The sequence below is a fragment of the Microcaecilia unicolor genome, chromosome 1 (assembly GCF_901765095.1).
Source record: "Microcaecilia unicolor chromosome 1, aMicUni1.1, whole genome shotgun sequence".
Classification (NCBI taxonomy): Eukaryota; Metazoa; Chordata; class Amphibia; order Gymnophiona; family Siphonopidae; genus Microcaecilia; species Microcaecilia unicolor.
In genome coordinates this window covers 123,118,546-123,138,131 of record NC_044031.1, presented here as the reverse complement: position 1 = coordinate 123,138,131, position 19,586 = coordinate 123,118,546, and the positions used below count along the sequence as shown (strand labels likewise).

At 44.7% G+C, this 19,586-nt stretch overlaps 1 protein-coding gene across 2 annotated transcripts in view; it reads right to left on the bottom strand.

Moving 5' to 3' along the window:
* Positions 1 to 19,586, bottom strand: part of ABCB1 (ATP binding cassette subfamily B member 1) — a 265,216-nt gene that overhangs the window by 34,118 nt on the left and 211,512 nt on the right. For both annotated transcript variants that reach the window (XM_030199760.1, XM_030199764.1), the window contains 2 exons: positions 15,996 to 16,193; positions 952 to 1,158 (listed from right to left, as the gene is read on the bottom strand). In XM_030199760.1, the coding sequence (XP_030055620.1) occupies positions 952 to 1,158; positions 15,996 to 16,193 (405 nt within the window). The remainder of the gene's footprint in view (positions 1 to 951; positions 1,159 to 15,995; positions 16,194 to 19,586) is intronic.

Below are 19,586 nucleotides of genomic sequence, written 5' to 3'. Positions count from 1 at the left end.
TGTAGGGGAGGGAAGACAGAGGACGTAGATGCACATGGATGGAGTCGAGGGGGAGAGGAGAAATGCTGGACATGGATGGAGGGGAGGGAAGACAGAGGAGGAGATGCACATGGATTTAGGGGAGAGAGGAGAAATTTTGGACATGGAGGGGAGGAGAGAGAGTTGAAATGCTGGACATGGATGGAGGGGGACAGGAAAAATTCTGGACGTGATGGAAAGAGGGAGGAGATGCATACTGACAAGGTGAGGGAAAGGGAAAAGAGGAGAAAATCTGCACATGGATGATAGGCAAAAGCTGGATCCACTCTATACCTCCTCCAGTCAAGTCCGCAGAGGACCCAGCTTTTACCTACGGATGTAGGGCAAGAAATGAAGGAGGAAAGTAAATAAATAAATGGAAAGGAAGCCCTGGAAACGGAGTTAAGGGATCAGATAAAGAGCCTCAGAATTAGAGACTGGGACCAACATGTTCAGAAAAACAGTCACCAGACAACAAAGGTAGAAAAAATCATTTTAGTGTTTGGAAGATGTCCAATTTGAGAATTTACATCTGCTGTCTTACTTTGCACTGGGTATACTACAGCTGTAACAGCTTATAGAAATTATTTATAATGAAAAAAAATCACAAGTTATTTTTTGCTCCTATACTGGTATAGTATTTTTAATGATACTGCTTATATGCGCCACGGTTGATATAAGGGGTGTGGCTACTGTGGGTGTGGCTACCATAGGGGTGGGGCCATAGGTGGTGACCCCACCCATAATGAGTACCGGTACCTTTTTTCCTACAAAAAAAAGCACTGGCAGGGCCCATTTTATTCCTATGGGCCCTGCTGCAGATAACTCGAGCTAAGCTTTGGTAAAAGACCCCCTTAGTGTCTGAAGCTATTTTGACAGAATTGATCTTTTCAGCATATTTTAGCATGAGAAGATAATGAAAAGTTAACTTACTTCTGGCAGAGAGTCGATGAAGGAATGTATGTTGGCTGCTTTGGCTGCACTTACTATCTGATCCTCTGATACCTCTCTGCTGTTATCTCCGTATGCAATGTTCTCATGAATGCTACAGTCAAATAGGATAGGCTCTTGGGAGACAATGCCCATCTGGGCTCTCAGCCACTGGATGTTGAGATTCTTCACATCATAGCCATCCAACATCTAAAATGATTAAACACTTCATTGAAAACCAGAGGACGGGGAACAGTTTTTCCTTTATGACATTAACACCCTTATTGGAGACGTACATGTGTAAATAACATATTTAAAAATAACCCAACATGGCCACGTTTCGCCCGAAGGCTGCATCAGGGGTAACACCATAAAAGATAAAAATTACGAAAATCAATACATAAAACCTTAGGGCCCCTTTTACCAAACGGCGGTAAAAGGGACCTTGTGATGGCATTAGTGCCAGGGCTGGTGTTAGACATGCTGGGACCCAGGGAAGAAATTAAGGAGGAGGCTCTCAATCCCCTCTCCTCCCTGCCGCCCCCCTTGATTTCCCCACCCATCATTACTAACACACATAAAATAACCTCAAATGATTTCTTCACACACAAAACACAGACAGACCTTCACCAAATACAGAACAATGGATCAAAGATTAGACATATGAACTCCAAAGCGGAACTGGGAACCCCAAGAAGTTAAACTCGGCAAGTATTGCAACACTGGAGAAATAAAAATAGAAATTTACTTCATTTTGTACTGAACACAATCAGTGGCATAACCATGAAGGGGGGGGGGGGGAGAGGACTTAGACCCCTCCCCAAAATTAACATCTCTCTTGCTATGGCTGGTGGGGCTCCTCAAACCTCACCAGCTGATGACCACCTCCTTCCCCCACTCAGGTCCAGCGACCAGAACTCTCCAAGTTCTGTAGCTAGCAGCAGTATTTCAGAGCTGCTGCCCCCCCTCCACACCTGCTCGTCTTTCACACATTCATGAAATCTGAATATACGTGGTGGTGCTGGGGGGACAGTGGAATTTGGGGATACTGCCACCAGCTGCAGAGCTTGGAGATTTCTGGCTGCCAGAAAGGAGGAGGTCTTCAGTTGGCAGGGCTTGGGGGATCCCCATTGGCTCAAGTATTATACTTTGCATTTGGGTGGAGAGAAAATTTGGTGCCCATCCATTTTGGGCTCGATCCCCCTCCCTCCCCCCAATCAGCCATCTGGCTATGCCACAGAAACAATACAAACACCATCTGTGATGTACATATATCCCAAAGCTAACATATTCCAGTTAATAAATTCAAAATAAAACACTTTTTTCTACCTTTGTTTTCTGGACATTTTGTTTTTCCATCATCCAAATCTAGGAATGTGCAATCAGGGATAAAAGACAGGTGAATTATAAAATATAGCAGACTAATCACATCAGGAATTGAAAGCAAATTCTCCCCTATTAGCCAAATTATTTCCAAACAGCCTAAAAAATAATTTTAAAAAACCTGCAGCTGTGCACATTGTGGAGGACTGCTTGCTTATGTTGTGGAGACGCTGCTATTCTGAAGGAGAATTTCTGCTCTGTAAGTAATATAGTGCAATTTTATTATATATTCTTTTTCAGTCTTGTTTCTTAGTTTTTGAAGATTTTTTTGAGCGTATTTATAGATTATACTTATTTATTATTTTTTAGGCTGTGTGGAAATAATTTGGTTAATAAGGGAGAATTTGTTTTCAATCCCTATTGGGTATGTGTCCTGTTTGACATTATTACTATGACACAACTATCTTCTTGCCTGTAACACATATAAAGTGTGTTCTATTTGCACCCATTGATTTTTACATCATATTTCTTCTCTTTTTTTAATTGAAATGCACAGTGCACTGATGTGGTTAGTCAGCTATGTTTTATAATTCACCTGTCTTTTATCCCTGATTGCATGTACTTAGATTTGGAATATATCTTGAATCCTTTATTTATTATATGGAGTGGAGGAGTGGCCTAGTGGTTAGGGTGGTGGACTTTGGTCCTGGGGAACTGAAGAACTGAGTTCGATTCCCACCTCAGGCACAGGCAGCTCCTTGTGACTCTGGGCAAGTCACTTAACCCTCCATTGCCCCATGTAAGCCGCATTGAGCCTGCCATGAGTGGGAAAGCGCTGGGTACAAATGTAACAAAAAAATATACCGTATCCATATATGAAGGTCACTGTCTCCCTCGCCTTTCTGGCCACCGGCACTTTCCAGTCAGTGCTAGCAGTCAATGCAGGCTAACTCAGCCCACCATCTCCAACTGCCTTGCTCAGTTCCTCAATGCCTTCCTCATCCACACCTCAGACCGTATTACCTTCCTCACTACCACCCAGGCACTCCAGAACAACATGGCTCAGTTCTATGCCATAGACCACTTCCCCTCGATCATAAGCGTCATTGACTGCACACACGTCACACTCAGACCCCTCCCTCCCCCGGCACAGACTGTAGGGAGAAGGGAACTGGACACTTACAAGAATAGAAAATCATATCACTCTATGCAGGTTGTGTGTAACGCCCGGGGGAAGATTGTAGATGTGTGTGCCTGCTACCAGGCTCCACTCATGGTGCCTACATCCTCCTCCTCCAGCATTCAGAAAAATACTGCAGGTTTGACCGAGGGGAGATCACTGGCACCAGGAATTCCCACAACCCATACCCCTCCTAACCTTCAACACACACCCTCCCTCTAGATGCCCCCAGAACCCACAACCACTACCCCACCTCTACATGGTTACCATACCAGCCAACGCACTCATTATGCAGCTCCTCAGTACCTCTCCACTCTGATCTCTCCCTATACTCCTCCCCAGGAACTCCATTCATTGGGTAAATCTCTCTTATCTGTACCCTTCTCCTCCACTGCAAACTCCAGACTCAGTTCCTTTAATCTTGCTGCACCATACACATGGAATAGACTTTCTGAGTCAGTACACCAAGCTCCATCTCTGGTCGATTTCAAACCTAGGCTAAACACCCACCTTTTTGAAGCTGCTTTTAACTCCTAACCTCTAATCAATTGTTCAGTACCTATGTCTGTTGTATCATTCCCACCTTAAGTAATTCCCATATCCCTTATTTGTCCTGTTTGTCTGTCTTGTAAGTTCTGTCGAGCAGGGACTGTCTCATACATGTTCAAATGTACAGTGATGCACGTCTAGTAGCACTATAGAAATAAGTAGTAGTAATAGTAGTGATTCTATTGTGTAGTAGTAGTAATAGTAGTGATTCTGCTTCCCTCCACAGGTGACAGAGGCTACCCCCAGAGAACCTGGCTTTATGACTCCCATAATCCACCCCAGAAATAAGGTGGAGGAGAAGTACAATAAGAGACATAAGAGCACCCTGCACCATCAAAGAATGGACCTTTGGCCAGCTCAATAATCGCTTCAGATGCTGGACCGCTCCAGAGGGCAGCTCCTCTACAGCCCTGAAAAAGTTGCCAAAATTTTCAAGACTTGCTGCATGCTGCACAACCTGGCTCTCTGAAGAAGAAAGGCAACCACAGCATCTGTGGCCAGATTCAGAAGATGAGGAGCACCCTTCCTCTTTACACACAGAGCTGACTAGGAAGCATACCAGCTGGGGGTCCGCGCCAAACAAAGACTCATTCTGACCATTTTTCAGTACTACTACTACTAATAATCATTTCTATAGCGCTACTAGATGTACGCAGCACTGTACATATTATATGCAGGTACTTTTTCTGTCCCTTGAGGGCTCACAATGTGGCAAGTGCACTATTTATTTGTGCGCAGCACCTCTGTAATATCCACTACCACCATCACTCCCTCCCCAGCACACAACCCTACCCCCTCCCCAGCACACAACCCCCACCCCTTCACATCCCCACCCCTCCACCTCTCCCCAGCATACACCACCACAACATAGCAATTAGATGGCACACAGCCCTACCTCATCATTCCCCTCCCCTTCCTCCATCCCCTCTGGAAGCTACCTCTCCATCCCAGAGCTGCTGGCAATGGCCCTGGCCTTGCAGGAGCAGAAAGTGTGTCAGAGTCCTCCCCTGTCAGGCTCCCACTGTCCTCACAGTCTCAGTCCATCCTGCTGCCTCTGCTGCACCCTGGAAATCTGGCCACCTGATTGGCCAAGTGGCTGATCTGCTGCTAGGCCCAGCACCCAGCAAGGGAGCATCTGTGCCCCTGAGGGACCTGGCCTCACAGGTTGTCCCACTGGCCTGGAGTTCTGTGGGTCCCATCGTTGGACGCTTGGATGGTGGTTGCGACTCTGCAGCTGAGACAGGTGCCATGAAGCTTGGCTAGGTTGTGTGACCACTGTTGCCACTTACAGCTGATGTGGAGTGTGTTGCTGCAGCACTGGTGACCTTCCAGTTGGAGGCTCAGGTGCTGCTGTGTGGGCAGTGTGTTTGCCAAGGCTGCTGTGTAATTCTGGGGATCTCACTGGATCCCCAAAAGCTGCTGCCAGACATTCTGGGCTGCCTCCCTGCTTTATGGTCCGCAGCAGCAGCCCACATTCCTGCTGTTAACTGGAGCATCTCCTGCAGCAGCTGTAGCTTCTGCTGCTGGTAGTCTGCCGGCTGCAAATTCTGTGCCATCAGTTTGCTGGCCAGCCACAGTACCTGCTGCCTGTGGCGGAAGGGTCCCCTATAGGCGGGCTGTTTCTTCTTCTCAGCCTCTTCTGCCTTTATTGAGCCACCTGCAAATGCCGCGGAGGGGGGGGAGGGGGTCCAACACTAATTGCTCCTGCTCTTAATCCCCAGCAGGCGGCTCATGGCTGGTGTCCTCAGTATGTTCTTCCTTTCCCACAGTGCCCTCCTGCGATCCCTGAGTTGCCACCAATTTACCCTCCTCCTGATGTGCCTGCACTGCTTGCTGGTTCCTGGCTCTTCATTGGACTCTGTGTCCTCGCCTGCATAGGGAAAGTAGAGGAAATGTCTGTTGCACTAGCTTATCTAGCAGTCTGCTGCAGATTTCTTGAACATACCCCTCCATGTATACTTCTAGACCACAGATGATGAGGAATGGCATTGTCATGCTACCCAAAGATGTATGCCTTGACATCCAACAGTGCAGAAGCCAAGGAGTATTGCTCACTGTGTACCTCAGAGGCCAGGGTGCCGGACAGCTATAGAGCCAGGTGGGTACAGAACAAAGTATTGTGGAAGTGGTATGGAGGGCACAGTGAGAGTAACACAGAAGCCTAGAAAGCAGGAATAGAAACTGATTGGTGATGGGCCTAGGTGGGGGGGGGGGGGGGGGGGAGAAGGCACCTAAACATTACAGATATAGGGGCCCTCCACCCAGTGAGCTGAGAGGCCCTAGACCTGCCCACTAATCAGTACTCCCTGTTGAATTGTTGAGACATGGCCCTTCATAACCAGCCTTTCAGCATGTATTCTGGTGTGCCTTATTATTCCCTCCTCCACCTACCTAAGAGCCTGTACTACTCATGGGAGTGCTATAATGAGGTCCCCCCCACACTGTCCCTGCTTGAGGAAGAGAGGGTGAAACAGAGAGAACAGCCAGCATATCTTTGTTTGCTCAAACTTATCTGACTCCAGCCTGTGCTGAGGTGTCCTGGCTTCCCAGGACATGGATGCCCTCCTGGGGAAGGAGACTGTGCATCATGTGCTTCATAGGGGAGAAGCCTCAGCCTTGCGCCTCACAAACCTCTTCACTGCCTCCATTTCCTCTTGCAGTCCTCAACCTTCTTATTTGCTAAGTAGACCGCATTAAGCTTGCTGCATATAGTGACCCATTCTTTTCAGTTGATATAAGCGCATATTATTTGCCCCTTCGGAGTAAAGAGATTAGCATGGTGTGCCATGATCTCCTTAACAAGGAGCTCAATCTGGCCATCACTGAAATTGCACTTCCTGCTCGGGGTCTGCTTTTTGGGTGCCATAGCAATTGTGGGATGTGGAGGGTTGAAAATCCCGAGATGCATACCTTTATAGGGCACGGTAGACATTTCAGCTACAGCCAGTAAGACATTTGGGAGATGGACTTTTTTTTATTATGACTCACGCATGAAAACATTTTGGAAAGAATAACGTCTAAATCCTGTGAATTAGATTCCATTTTCAAAAGTCAAAATTTTCTTAATGTGGCTTTTCATCTGCCTGGAATCTTCTACATCTGGGAAATGTAGAAATATGCTGTCACTTACTCTCAGTGAAATACAGGCCAAGGGCTCAGGCTAAGAGCTAGGCCTATAAGAATCAAAAATCATCTCTGACACAGATACATTTCACTGCAGCAAAGGCTGAAGTAAGTTCTCAGAGAACTGACAGAGAGGTGGAATCCGCTCTGTAAACAATAGCGAGACTGGCATTAGCAAGAAAGTCACAAGCAAGGATGTTGAAAGATAGTAATGGGTAAGGTGCAAGTAGAGGGGGGAGCTGAAAAGGATGAAATGACATGTGAAGTCAATAATTCCCAGATGTTACTATGAACATCTTTTGTTGATACTTAAGAGTTTGGAAAAATATGAACTCATCGTTATCAACTGATAATGGCCAAAGAGTTCTGATGAGAAAGTTAGGGTCCATAGGAATGAATTGAACCATAAGGGTATAAAAAGGGCAGTCTGTAAGGGTATCGGTGCAGAAGGCTGAAGAGAGAAGACAGACTGCACCTGCTGTGTGTCGTGAAGTGATGTTCCACCATGTTCCAGATATGAATGCCTAATTGCCTTACTGCCATTGGTGAGATGCTAATAAAATATCTTCTTCTATCCCAGTGTGTCTTTCTAATTGTTGAGGGGGTTTATACTCAGACTGTGTAACACAGACTGAGAACATCGCCTCACCTACCCAAACTATTAACACCACGACCTAATAGCCTCCTCATAGCTTTTTATAGACCCTGAAATAAATATTCAGAAACTAACTCATTTGCTCTTCATTCTGTCTCTGCAGCATCAGGCACCTCAACCTTGGAAGCCATGAGCCAGCTGGAGTACCCTTTTGCCACTGTCTCAAGGTAAGCAGAGACCTCTGATCCTACCCTTTCCCTTCTGGTAGGGAGATGACCTGCGATCTGGTCTGCATTATGTCTCTGCTCCTTGCTTTTGCCAGGATCTGGATTCTGGACAAGATAGAGCATAGACACTGGTCAGCAGAAACACATGGGACAGCAGTAGACTCTCATAAAAAATGTTTTCATGTTATTTACCAATTATTGTTTGAAAACTGTTGCTATAGGACTGTGGGGATATGTAAAGCTGTGAATGTTGTGGTGACACCCATTTGTGGCTGCCTGCCTGACCAGCAGGGGGTGGGAAGATGCCCTGGGAATAGGTCTGTGCACCGTGTTCTCCACAGGCCTGAGGTTCACAGGGTCTACATTTGGTGGCTCCTCTCCAGCCTTCCGCTTCACCTCTCTCTTCAGCTGGCTCCTATTGTTTAGTGGCAGTGCTCCACATCTCTATTTGTGTGGTAAACCCCATTCAACTTTGCCTCTGTGCCCACCCATTCCCAGGGTTGAGGGGGACTATTTTATTTATGTGTTGTCATTCCCTAAAATGTTAACTCCCTCCACAATCATCCAAATTCAGGAATATTTTAACCTTGTCCCTGCCCTCCCCTCATGTTAAGAAGGCCCTGAGGTGGGGCCCTTCACCCTCCAAGAACATAAAGAACACAAGATAGCGACATTGGGTCAGACCAATGGTCCATCTAACCCAGTATCCTGCCTCCAGGAGTGGCTAATTTAGGTCACAAGTACCAGGCAGAAACCCAGTTAGTAGAACCATTCCATGCTACCAATCCAAGAGAAAGCAGTGGCATCCCCCATGTCTATCTCAATAACAGACTATGGACTTTTCCTCCAGGAACTTGTCCAAACCTTTTTAAAAACCAGATAAGCTAACCACCGTTACCACATCCTCCAGCAATGAGTTTCAGAGTTTAACTATTCTTTGAGTGAAAAAATATTTCCTCCTATTTGTTTTAAAAGTATTTCCATGCAATTTCATTGAATGTCCCCTGGTCTTTGTACTTTTTGAATGAGTGAAAAATTGATTCATTTCCACCTGTTCTACACCACTCAGGATTTTGTAGACGTCTACATATTCCCCCTCAGCTATCTCTTGTCCAAGCTGAAGAGCCCTAACCTCTTTAGCCATTCCTCATATGAGAGCAGTTCCATCCCCTCTATCATTTTGGTTGCTCTTCTTTGAACCTTTTCTAATTCTGCTATATCTTTTTTGAGATACGGCAACCACAGTTGAAAACAATACTCAAGGTGAGGTCGCACCATGGAGCAATACAGAGGCATTATAATATTCATAATCTTATTTTGCTTCCCTCTCCTAATAATTCCTAGCATTCTGTTTCCCTTTTTTGGCCACCGCTGCACACTGGGCAGAAGATTTCAGCGTATTCTGTACAATGACACCTAGGTCTTTTTCTTCAGTGCTAACTTCTAAAGTGGACCCTAGCATCAGATAACTATGATTTTGATTATTCTTCCCAATGTGCATCACTTTGCATTTGTCTATATTAAATTTAATCTGCCATTTGGATGCCCAGTCTTCCAGTTTCCTAAGGTCTTCCTGCAACTGTTCAAAATCTGCATGCATTTTGACAATTTTGAATAGTTTTGTGTCGTCATCTGCAAATTTAATCACTTCACTCATTGTTCTGATTTCCAGATCATTTATAAATATGTTAAATAGCACCAGTCCCAGTACAGATCCCTCTGGCACTCCACTATTCACCCTCCTCCAGTGAGAAAAATGGCCATTTAACCCTACCCTCTGCTTTCTGTTCAATAATCAATTCTTAATCCACAGAAAGACATTGCCTTCTATCCCATGATTACTTAATTTTTTCAGGAGTCTCTCATGAGGAACTTTGCCAAAAGCTTTCTGAAAATCTAGATACACTTTTATTGACATCATGGTTATTCACACCTTCAAAGAAATGAAGCAAATTGGTGAGGCAAGACCTCCTTGGCTGAATCTATGCTGACTCTGTCCCATTAAATTACATTTGTCTACGTGTTCTGTAATTTTATTCTTTATAATAGTTTCCAATATTTTGCATGGCACCAGAGTCAGGCTTACCGGTCTGTAATTTCCCAGATCACCCCTGGAACCCTTTAAAAAAATCGGCGTCACATGGGCCACCCTCCAGTCCTCAGGTATTGTGGACGATTTTAACAGGTTACAGATCATTAGCAGCAGATCAGCAATTTCATGTTTGAGTTCTTTCAATACCCTGGGGTGTATACCATCCAGTCCAGGTGATTTATCACTCTTTAACTTGTCAATTTGGCTTAGTACAGGGCCATCTGAAAATTGCACAGTGGGTGTGTGGGTTCCTCCAGTAACTGTTCCTGCACTTCTTCTCCTGGCTAGTGTCTAGTCTATGGCTAAGAACACCTGCTGGTTACTACCAGACTGGTTGCTATTGTGAGACAACAGACATGTTCCTTTCCCTCCCCATGTAAATATCCCCCATAGTTGTATATAGTTTGTTTCCCTTTCCTCTCCTCCAATGTATATCGTTGCTGTAAATATGCTGTTTGTACATCTTCCCAAACCCTCAGCCAAGTTGGTTGTAGGTAAGGAAGCATGGAGAACAAACGAAAGTCTAGGCACTGCCTATGCACACCTGCTGGTTGGTTCCAGATAGGTGGCTAGTGCAAGACAACACACTTTTACTTTATGGAGCTCTATGCAGTCTGCCAAAAGGGTGTGGGGCTGCAGGGTGATTGGAGTTTATGGGGCTGGTCTCCTGCTGCAAGCTGTCAGGACAAACAGGGAAATGCTTAGAGTAGGTGAATTGTGGCCCACAGCAGTAGATATAGCCATCAATCTTGGGGCAGCAGTGCAATTGTCTACCTAAGATCTTTGTCAAGGGACACCTGTGATGGGCACTTGGTTCCAGCCTGCAGCATGGAGCTGGACTGGGGGACAAGTATGCCAGGTTTCCACCATTGCTTATGTCATTGACCATGCAACCACATCAATCCCAGCTTTCCACCAGATCAGATATCTGATGGCAACACTGGTATAGAATAATGGCCAGATTGTTAACCCTAGGAGACAGAGGGCTACAGAATGCAATGGTGATGTAGATGGGCAGTCTGCCCCATACTGTGACCCACAATGCTGTTTCTGTGACCTGTTTTGTATTCTCATGTCCAGGTAACTGCAGCTACATCAGGAGATATTGTCCTTTAGTCATTTTACCTTCAAACTGTTCCCATATTGCCCAGAGGGACGCTGGATGAGCTCCTGGCTATAGAGCATATGGAAGTGGAGCCCTTCCCGAGCTGAGTCAAGAGGCCAGATATTCCCTTCCAGGTCATGGGGGCAGGCCAGCCCCTCAGTTGGTGAGGAGATGGCCCAGGAATCTGTCTGACAGACATGTGCAGGTAATGTTGTCAGTGCACTAAAAAACTATTAAACTATAAGGAACAAAGATGGATATATTCACTGGACTATAAGGAACAAAGATAGATATATTCACTACTTCTCATCCTTTGAAGTTCACTCCATCCGTCTATTCTACCCGCTGCCACTTAGAGTTGCAGTCATCACCGCCCCCCTGATAAGTCCCTCTTTTCCTTCCTTCCTGACTTCGATGCCTGGCTCTCCGTTTTTCTTGAACCCTCATCCCTGTCCCTCATTCTTGGAGACTTTAACATACACGCTGATGACCCATCCGACTCTTATGCTTCTCAGTTCCTTACTCTGACCGCCTCCTTCAACCTCCAACTGAGCTCCTCCACCCCTACTCACCAAACTGGCCATTGTCTTGACCTCGTCCTCTCCTCTGCCTGCTCACCCTCCAATTTCTGCGCCTCAGCTCATCCTCTCTCAGACCATCACCTGATCATCTTCACACTTCATCACCCTCCCCCTCAGTCCCACCCAACACTAACCACTACTTCCAGGAATCTTCAGGCTGTCGACCCCCCCCCCCCCCCCCAACCTATCCTCTAGTATCTCTAATCTCCTCCCTTCCATCATGTCCTCTGAGTCTGTTGACGAGGCCGTCTCCGCTTACAATGCCACTCTCTCCTCTGCTCTGGACACCCTTGCACCATCCATCTCCCGTCCCACAAGGCGTACTAATCCCCAGCCCTGGCTGACCCCTTGCATCCGATACCTTCGCTCCTGTGCCCGATCGGCTGAACGCCTCTGGAGGAAATCTCGCACCCATACCGATTTCATTCATTATAAATTCATGCTATCCTCCTTCCAGTCCTCCTTATTCCTTGCCAAACAGGACTATTACACCCAACTGACTAATTCTCTCAGCTCTAACTCTCGCCGTCTCTTCGCCACCCTTAACTCCCTCCTCAAAGTTCCGTCCGCTCCCACCCCCACTCATTCACTCCTCAATCGCTGGCTGACTACTTCTGCGACAAGGTGCAGAAGATCAACCTCGAATTCACCACCAAGCCACCTCCTCCTCTCCACCCTTTAACCCACTCCCTCAACCAACCGACCCAGGCCCCCTTCTCCTCTTTTCCTGATATCACCGAAGAGGAAACCGCCCACCTTCTTTTCTCCTCGAAATGCATCACCTGTTCCTCTGATCCCATCCCCACCAACTTACTTAACACCATCTCTCCTACTGTCACCCCTCCATCTGTCATATCCTAACCTCACTCTCTCCACTGCAACTGTCCCTGACACCTTCAAGCATGCTGTAGTCACACCACTCCTCAAAAAACCATCACTAGACCCTACCTGTCCCTCCAACTACCGCCCCAATTCCCTCCTACCCTTCCTCTCCAAGATACTTGAACGCACCGTTCACAGCCGTTCGCTTGATTTTCTCTCCTCTCATGCCATCCTCGATCCGCTTCAATCTGGCTTTCGCCCTCTACACTTGACAGAAATGGCTCTATCTAAAGTCTGTAATGACCTGTTCCTTGCCAAATCCAAAGGTCACTACTCCATCTTCATCCTCCTCAACCTATCCGCCGCTTTTGACATTGTCAATCACAATTTACTTCTTGCCACACTATCCTCATTTGGGTTCCAGGGCTCTGTCCTCTCCTGGTTCTCCTCTTATCTCTCTCACCGTACCTTCAGAGTACATTTCCATGGATCTTCCTCCACCCCCATCCCGCTCTTTGTTGGAGTTCCTCAGGGATCTGTCCTTGGACCCCTCCTTTTTTCAATCTACACCTCTTCCCTGGGCTCGCTGATCTCATCTCATGGCTTCCAATATCATCTTTATGCTGACGACACCCAGCTTTATCTCTCCACACCAGACATCACTGCGGAAACCCAGGCCAAAGTATCGGCCTTCTTATCCGACATTGCTGCCTGGATGTCCAACTGCCACCTGAAACTGAACATGGCCAAGGCAGAGCTTATTGTCTTTCCACCCAAACCCACTTCTCCTCTCCCTCCACTCTCTATCTCAGTCGAATGCACCCTCATCCTCCCCGTCTCATCTGCCCGCAACCTCGGTGTCATCTTCTACTTCTCCCTTTCCTTCTCTGCGCATATCCAGCAGTTAGGCAAGACCTGTCGCTTCTTTCTCTATAACATCAGCAAAATTCGCCCTTTCCTCGCTGAGCACACCACCCGAACTCTCGTCCACTCTCTCTCATTACCTCTCGCCTTGACTACTGCAACCTACTCCTCACTGGCCTCCCACTTAGCCATCTATCCCCCCTTCAATCCGTTCAGAACTCTGCTGCGCGTCTTATCTTCCACCTGGACCGATATGCTCATATCACCCCTCTCCTCAAGTCACTTCACTGGCTTCCGATCAGGTACCGCATACAGTTCAAGCTTCTCCTACTAACCTACAAATGCACTCGATCTGCAGCCCCTCATTACCTCTCTACCCTCATCTCCCCTTACGTTCCTACCCGAAACCTCCGCTCACAGGACAAATCCCTCCTCTCAGCACCCTTCTCCACCACTGCCAACTCCAGGCTCCGCCCTTTCTGCCTCGCTTCACCCTATGCTTGGAATAAACTCCCTGAGCCCATACGCCATGCCCCCTCCCTGCTCATCTTCAAATCCTTGCTCAAAGCCCACCTCTTCAATGTCGCCTTCAGCACCTAACCTTTATACCTCTACTCAGGAAATCTAGACTGCCCAGCTTGACATTTCGTCCTTTAGATTGTAAGCTCCTTTGAGCAGGGACTGTCCTTCTTTGTTAAACTGTACAGCGCTGCGTAACCCTAGTAGTGCTTTAGAAATGTTAAGTAGTAGTAGACTCTGTGCAACCAAAAGGGTCAAATGCAGAGATCAAATGGTGGTCACAGATTTAATCAGATGTTTGCGTCATGATGTAGTTCACGTTATGCAGGATCCATACTGAATCTGTCATGTGATTTATTTAAATGTCGGTGGAACACCGCCACCATTGTCATGAAGATTTGGAAGACTGTATACAATTATGTATGTTTATAGATAATTTCAAAGGTGTTTGAAGTGGTTGGGGCTTTTTTTGCTTCTACAGTGGACCACTTCCCTGATGAAGGATTCGAAACTGGCTGCGTAGGCGGTGGATCTGTTTTATCAAGCTAAGTACTGCTCTTCTTTAATACATAAGAAGAATGTTTGCGGATACAGTTAGATTATGGAAGAAAGTGAAATGAAAGATGAAAACTGCACAAAGTAATATGATACTTTAAGGAAATAAAACATGAAAAAAAACCCCAGGACCAATGAAGGTATTGAATGAGCAGCATATCTTGCTGTTTATTGTGACTTGCCTGAAATAAGCCACTTCTGACGGTCCTTAAATATTCAGCCCATAATTTAAAATCCATGTAGGATTGAGTATATATGATGTGTTTATGACATTTTGAAGATTTTTGGAATTGCTGGGGTTTTTTAATTCAGATGTTTTCCCTTGCAATAAAAATATTTGCTCAGTTATTAGACAGATTCCTGGGCTATTTCCTCACCAACTGAGGGGCCGGCCTGCCCCCAGGAGCTGGCAGGCAATATCTGGCCTCTAGACTCAGCTCGGGATGGGCTCCTCTCCCACATGCTTTACAGCCCTGAGCTGGGAGAAGGGAGTGATAAGGGAGACTGCAGTCCTGTGTCCCCCCCCCCTCCCTTTGGGGAACTAGGTAGCAGGTTTTCATGGACCTTACAGAACTTGTGTCAAGTGTTGTAGTTGGCAACCTTAGTTCAACTGTTATCACAGGCTGTGGCAGGCCCTACAACATTTGCCATCACTTAAGTTTTGCGTATTAGAGGCACAGCATGAAAGTTTGGGGTGTGGCCTGGGATCCTAGGAGTGGCTAGGTTTGAGTCCCACAGGGTCTTCTTCTGCTGCAGGGCCCATTAGATACCTCTATTAGCACAGTCCTCTGGTAGAGCACTAGATATTCAGGGGAAGCTGCTCCGATTGTGGATATTGAGGGCCCTTTGGACATTCTATTTCTCTCTTTTCATATTTCCAGAGAGCAGAAGTCATCTCTCCCCTTCTCTGGGTATGCAAGGCATAGAGTGCGACCCAACGTATCCTTTAACTCCTGCATGCCTGAATTTTGTTCAGGTCCCCATTCCCAAGGTGTGTCCTTTTTCAAAAGTTTGACCAGGGTTTGGACAATCTCTGCGTATTGATCTATAAATTGTTGGGAATAGTTGCAGATCTTTAAAGTGGACTAACACAGCCACACTACTTAAAATCACATGTATAAATTTGCAGCAGAAGTGCAATAACTAGAGAAGAATGAGTCAACATCCCAAATGGGAAGGAAAATATTGCCTTAGCTGGAAAAGGAGACATTTGTTTTGTTACATTTGTACCCTGCGCTTTCCCACTCATGGCAGGCTCAATGGGGCTTACATAGGGCAATGGAGGGTTAAGTGACTTGCCCAGAGTCACAAGGAGCTGCCTGTGTCTGAAATGGGAATTGAACTCAGTTCCTCAGTTCCCCAGGACCAAAGTCCACCACCCTAACCACTAGGCCACACCTCCACTTCTCTTGCACATAGAAATGATCCAGTTTAAAGCTCTTTGCCCCAACACAATTAAAATACCATTTTTCACTCTTGATTTTCAGAAAAATAAAAACCATCATTACTTACTATCTCTCCTGCAAGGGCATCATAGAACCTCTCAAGCAGCTGCACTGTTGTACTCTTGCCGCAGCCACTGCTGCCCACTAAAGCGAGGGTCTGCCCCTTCTTCACTTTCACATTTAATCCTTGAAGAACTTTCACATCTGGTCGGGTTGGGTAATTAAACACAATCTCTTTAAATTCCACATTACCATCAAAGCTTTCCTGAAAAAAATAATATTTAACATACAAATTAAGTTGTAAGAAAATTCGGAGAGTAACCTGTAAAAATATAGAAGCCAATTGTAAATAGCCATTTTATTTACAATATACCCTGGTGCTTTTAACCTATGCATATTGCTCTCAATATTGAAATGGAAACCACATGTAATCAGTGTTAATTTCTACCTAATACTCCACACAGATCAGTTCTACTGCTTAATAATGTTGATAATCTCAAAAACCACACTAGCAGTGAAAAAGTGTCTATATTGGATAGGGGGAAAAGTCTAAACAAACTGTAGCAAAAACACAATGGTTGATTGTACACAGTAACAAGTCATCATAGACTAAAAAAACCTTTTTTTCTCTTTTTTTGTCTATCTAGTCTTTTTTTTCATCTTTTTTATATATGTGTTATTGTAACACGTCCTTATGCATCAATGTCCTTCAAAATCTTTTAGAATCAAAAAGATGAATTTATATGGACTTATCTTTATATCGTAGGCTCCAGCTTCTGTGATAATTCACGTGCAGTCTCAATGGTCCAAAGGAAACATTAAACGACGAGCAACATCGCTTGAAGCTTTGCATTTTATTATTTATTTATTCATTCATTCATACTTGTAACCCACAATTATCCAAAAATGAGTTTCGGTTCAATGTGGCTTACATTTAACAGTTGTTACAGATTGCATTGATTCAATTACATTTACAACATTGTATGATGTGTTTTACAGTGGTTGGCAAGATAACTATTAGTGAGTATGGAATACTCATTGGGTTTCTTGAGAAAGGTATGTCAGTTCTTTGAAATGAAAAAATGCGATACAGTTAGAGGTTGTGTTGTGGTTCCAGAATGATTAGTGCATATTTTACTCATAGAATTTCCTGAAGAGGTAGGTCTTTAGGTCTTTTCTGAACTGGAGGTAGTTTGTGATGCTTTTTATGACTATGGGAATTGAGTTCCACCATTTTGAGCCCAGGTAGCTAAATCACACAGTGTAGGTGGACTTGTACAGTACGTTTTTGCATTTGAGCAGGTGAAGTAGTACATAAACTCTGGTTCCTGGGTTTGCATTTCTTGGTGATAGTTTGATCATGTCTAGCATATAGTCCGGTGACATGCCAAACAGTATTTTGAAGATGATCATACTGGAGGGATCCAAGAAGGCCGCTGGATAGGACGCCGAGAGTTAAGCTCCTCAAACAGAATATAACATTTTTTTCCCTGTTTAAATTGATTTTTGATAAACTTACGGTTCTGCTGTTTGCGGAATGCCAAAGAGAAAGGGGAAACCTCGGGGACCCCTTCCTCCCAAGGTGGAAACCCCTTCTCTTTGTCAGACATCGATCTCGGCGTTCCTGGCTTCTACTCCGACGGGCGCATCTGCAGCCGGTGCTGGGGACAGCATCGGCTTGGAGAGTGATTTTTCACTCAGCCCTGCAGGCCCTTTGACTCCTCCGTTTCCGCGGCCGACTGGAGTTGTAGTACCGGAGAAGGATATTTCTATATCTCCGAAGGAGAGGCAAACTCCAGTAGAGGCGCTGGGGAAAATGGAGGAAACCCAGCGATTACAGGCGAGAGAGACGGTCCCGATGGAACTTTATTCTATAGCACAAGCTGAAACAAGTTTGTTGTTGGCCGGGACATAGCCACTGGTAAGACCTGCTGTAATATCGCTGGAGACTATTTGGACTGCTTTGGAAAGCCTCCATAAGGTCTGTTCATCTTTTATTTCTGTATCTTTGAATAACTCCACACAAGTAAAAGCTATAAAAGTTGAACTTGAAACTATTTCAGCTAAACAATTGAATACAGAAGGAGAATTGAGAAAATTAAACGAAATCCAAACCCAAGCAGTGGGAGACAAATTGTTGACAATGAGAAAGATTGAACATCTTGAAAATTCCATGAGAAATCAAAATCTGAGAATTTTGAACTTTCCTTTCAATGACTTAATATCACCGAAGGAGATGTTTTTTAAATTTCTTAGAGAGGAGTTTAAGTATTCTGAACAGATGTATCCTCCGGTTCAAAAAATGTATTACTTGCCAATTAAACAGGAAAAGTTACAACAAAATGAGAAGGAAATTCAAGATCAATCAAAGGATCAAGCTGTGGGTTTGGACTTAACCACTTTTCTAGAACAATCTATGGAAGAGGAAAAAAAAGAGATCTACACTAATTGTGAAATTTGTCTTCCTCCAAGATAAGGAAGCTTTGTTGAAATTCTACTTTCAGAGATTTCTTAGGAGGGAGAATTCTTATTTTTCCTGATGTATCCAAATGGACTCAATTGCGTAGAAATAAGTTTTTGGAATTAAGAGAGGATGTAATTTTGTTACAAGCGAAATTTCAATTGCAATTCCCATGCAAATGTTTGGTAATATTCAAGGATAAGAAATATATTTTCTATGAGGTAGAACAACTTTCTGAATTTATAAAGGCCAGGAGGCAACTGGGACAATCCTCATAGTAAAGATGCCAATAGAATATAAGAAGCTAAATGTTCTATAATTTTTGCTTTATTTCCAACTCCTCTTGGTTAACGTCTAGGACATCTTGGATCTTAATTTGACTACTATTTGAGCGAGGAACAAGCTGACTTACCTTGTTTTAAAATTTTTCTTTTTGTGTAAACAAAATGTTTCTAGTGCTCTGTAAAATTGCCTCAAAGATATTTATCTTTGTAAATTCATGTTAAAATGAATAAATAAATATTTTAAAAAAGATGATCATACTAGTTTTGAAAAATAGACTAGCCTTGATTGGAAGCCTGACATCGGTGCCAGGCAAAATGGTAGAGACTATTATAAAGAACAAAATTACAGAACATATTCAAAAGCATGGATTAATGAGACAAAGCCAGCATGGATTTAGTGAAGGGAAATCTAGCCTCACCAATCAATTACATTTCTTTGAAGGGGTGAACAAACAATTGGATAAAGGCAAGCCGGTTGATATTGTGTATCTGGATTTTCAAAAGGCGTTTGACAAAGTACCTCATGAAAGACTCCAGAGGAAATTGGAAAGTCGTGGGATAGGAGGTAGTGTCCTATTGTGGATTAAAAACTGGTTAAAGGATAGAAAACAGAGAGTAGGGTTAAATGGTCAGTATTCTCAATGGAGAAGGGTAGATATTGGGGTTCCCCAGGGGTCTGTGCTGGGACTACTGCTTTTTAACATATGATTTAGAGATGGGAGTGACTAGTGAGGTAATTAAATTTGTTGACGACACAAAGATATTCAAAGTAGTTAAATCGTGGGAGGACTGTGGAAAAATTACAAGAGGACCTTAAGAGACTGGGCGTCTAAATGGCAGATGACGTTTAATGTGAGCAAGTGTAAAGTGATGCATGTGGGAAAGAGGAACCCGAACTATAGCTACGTAATGC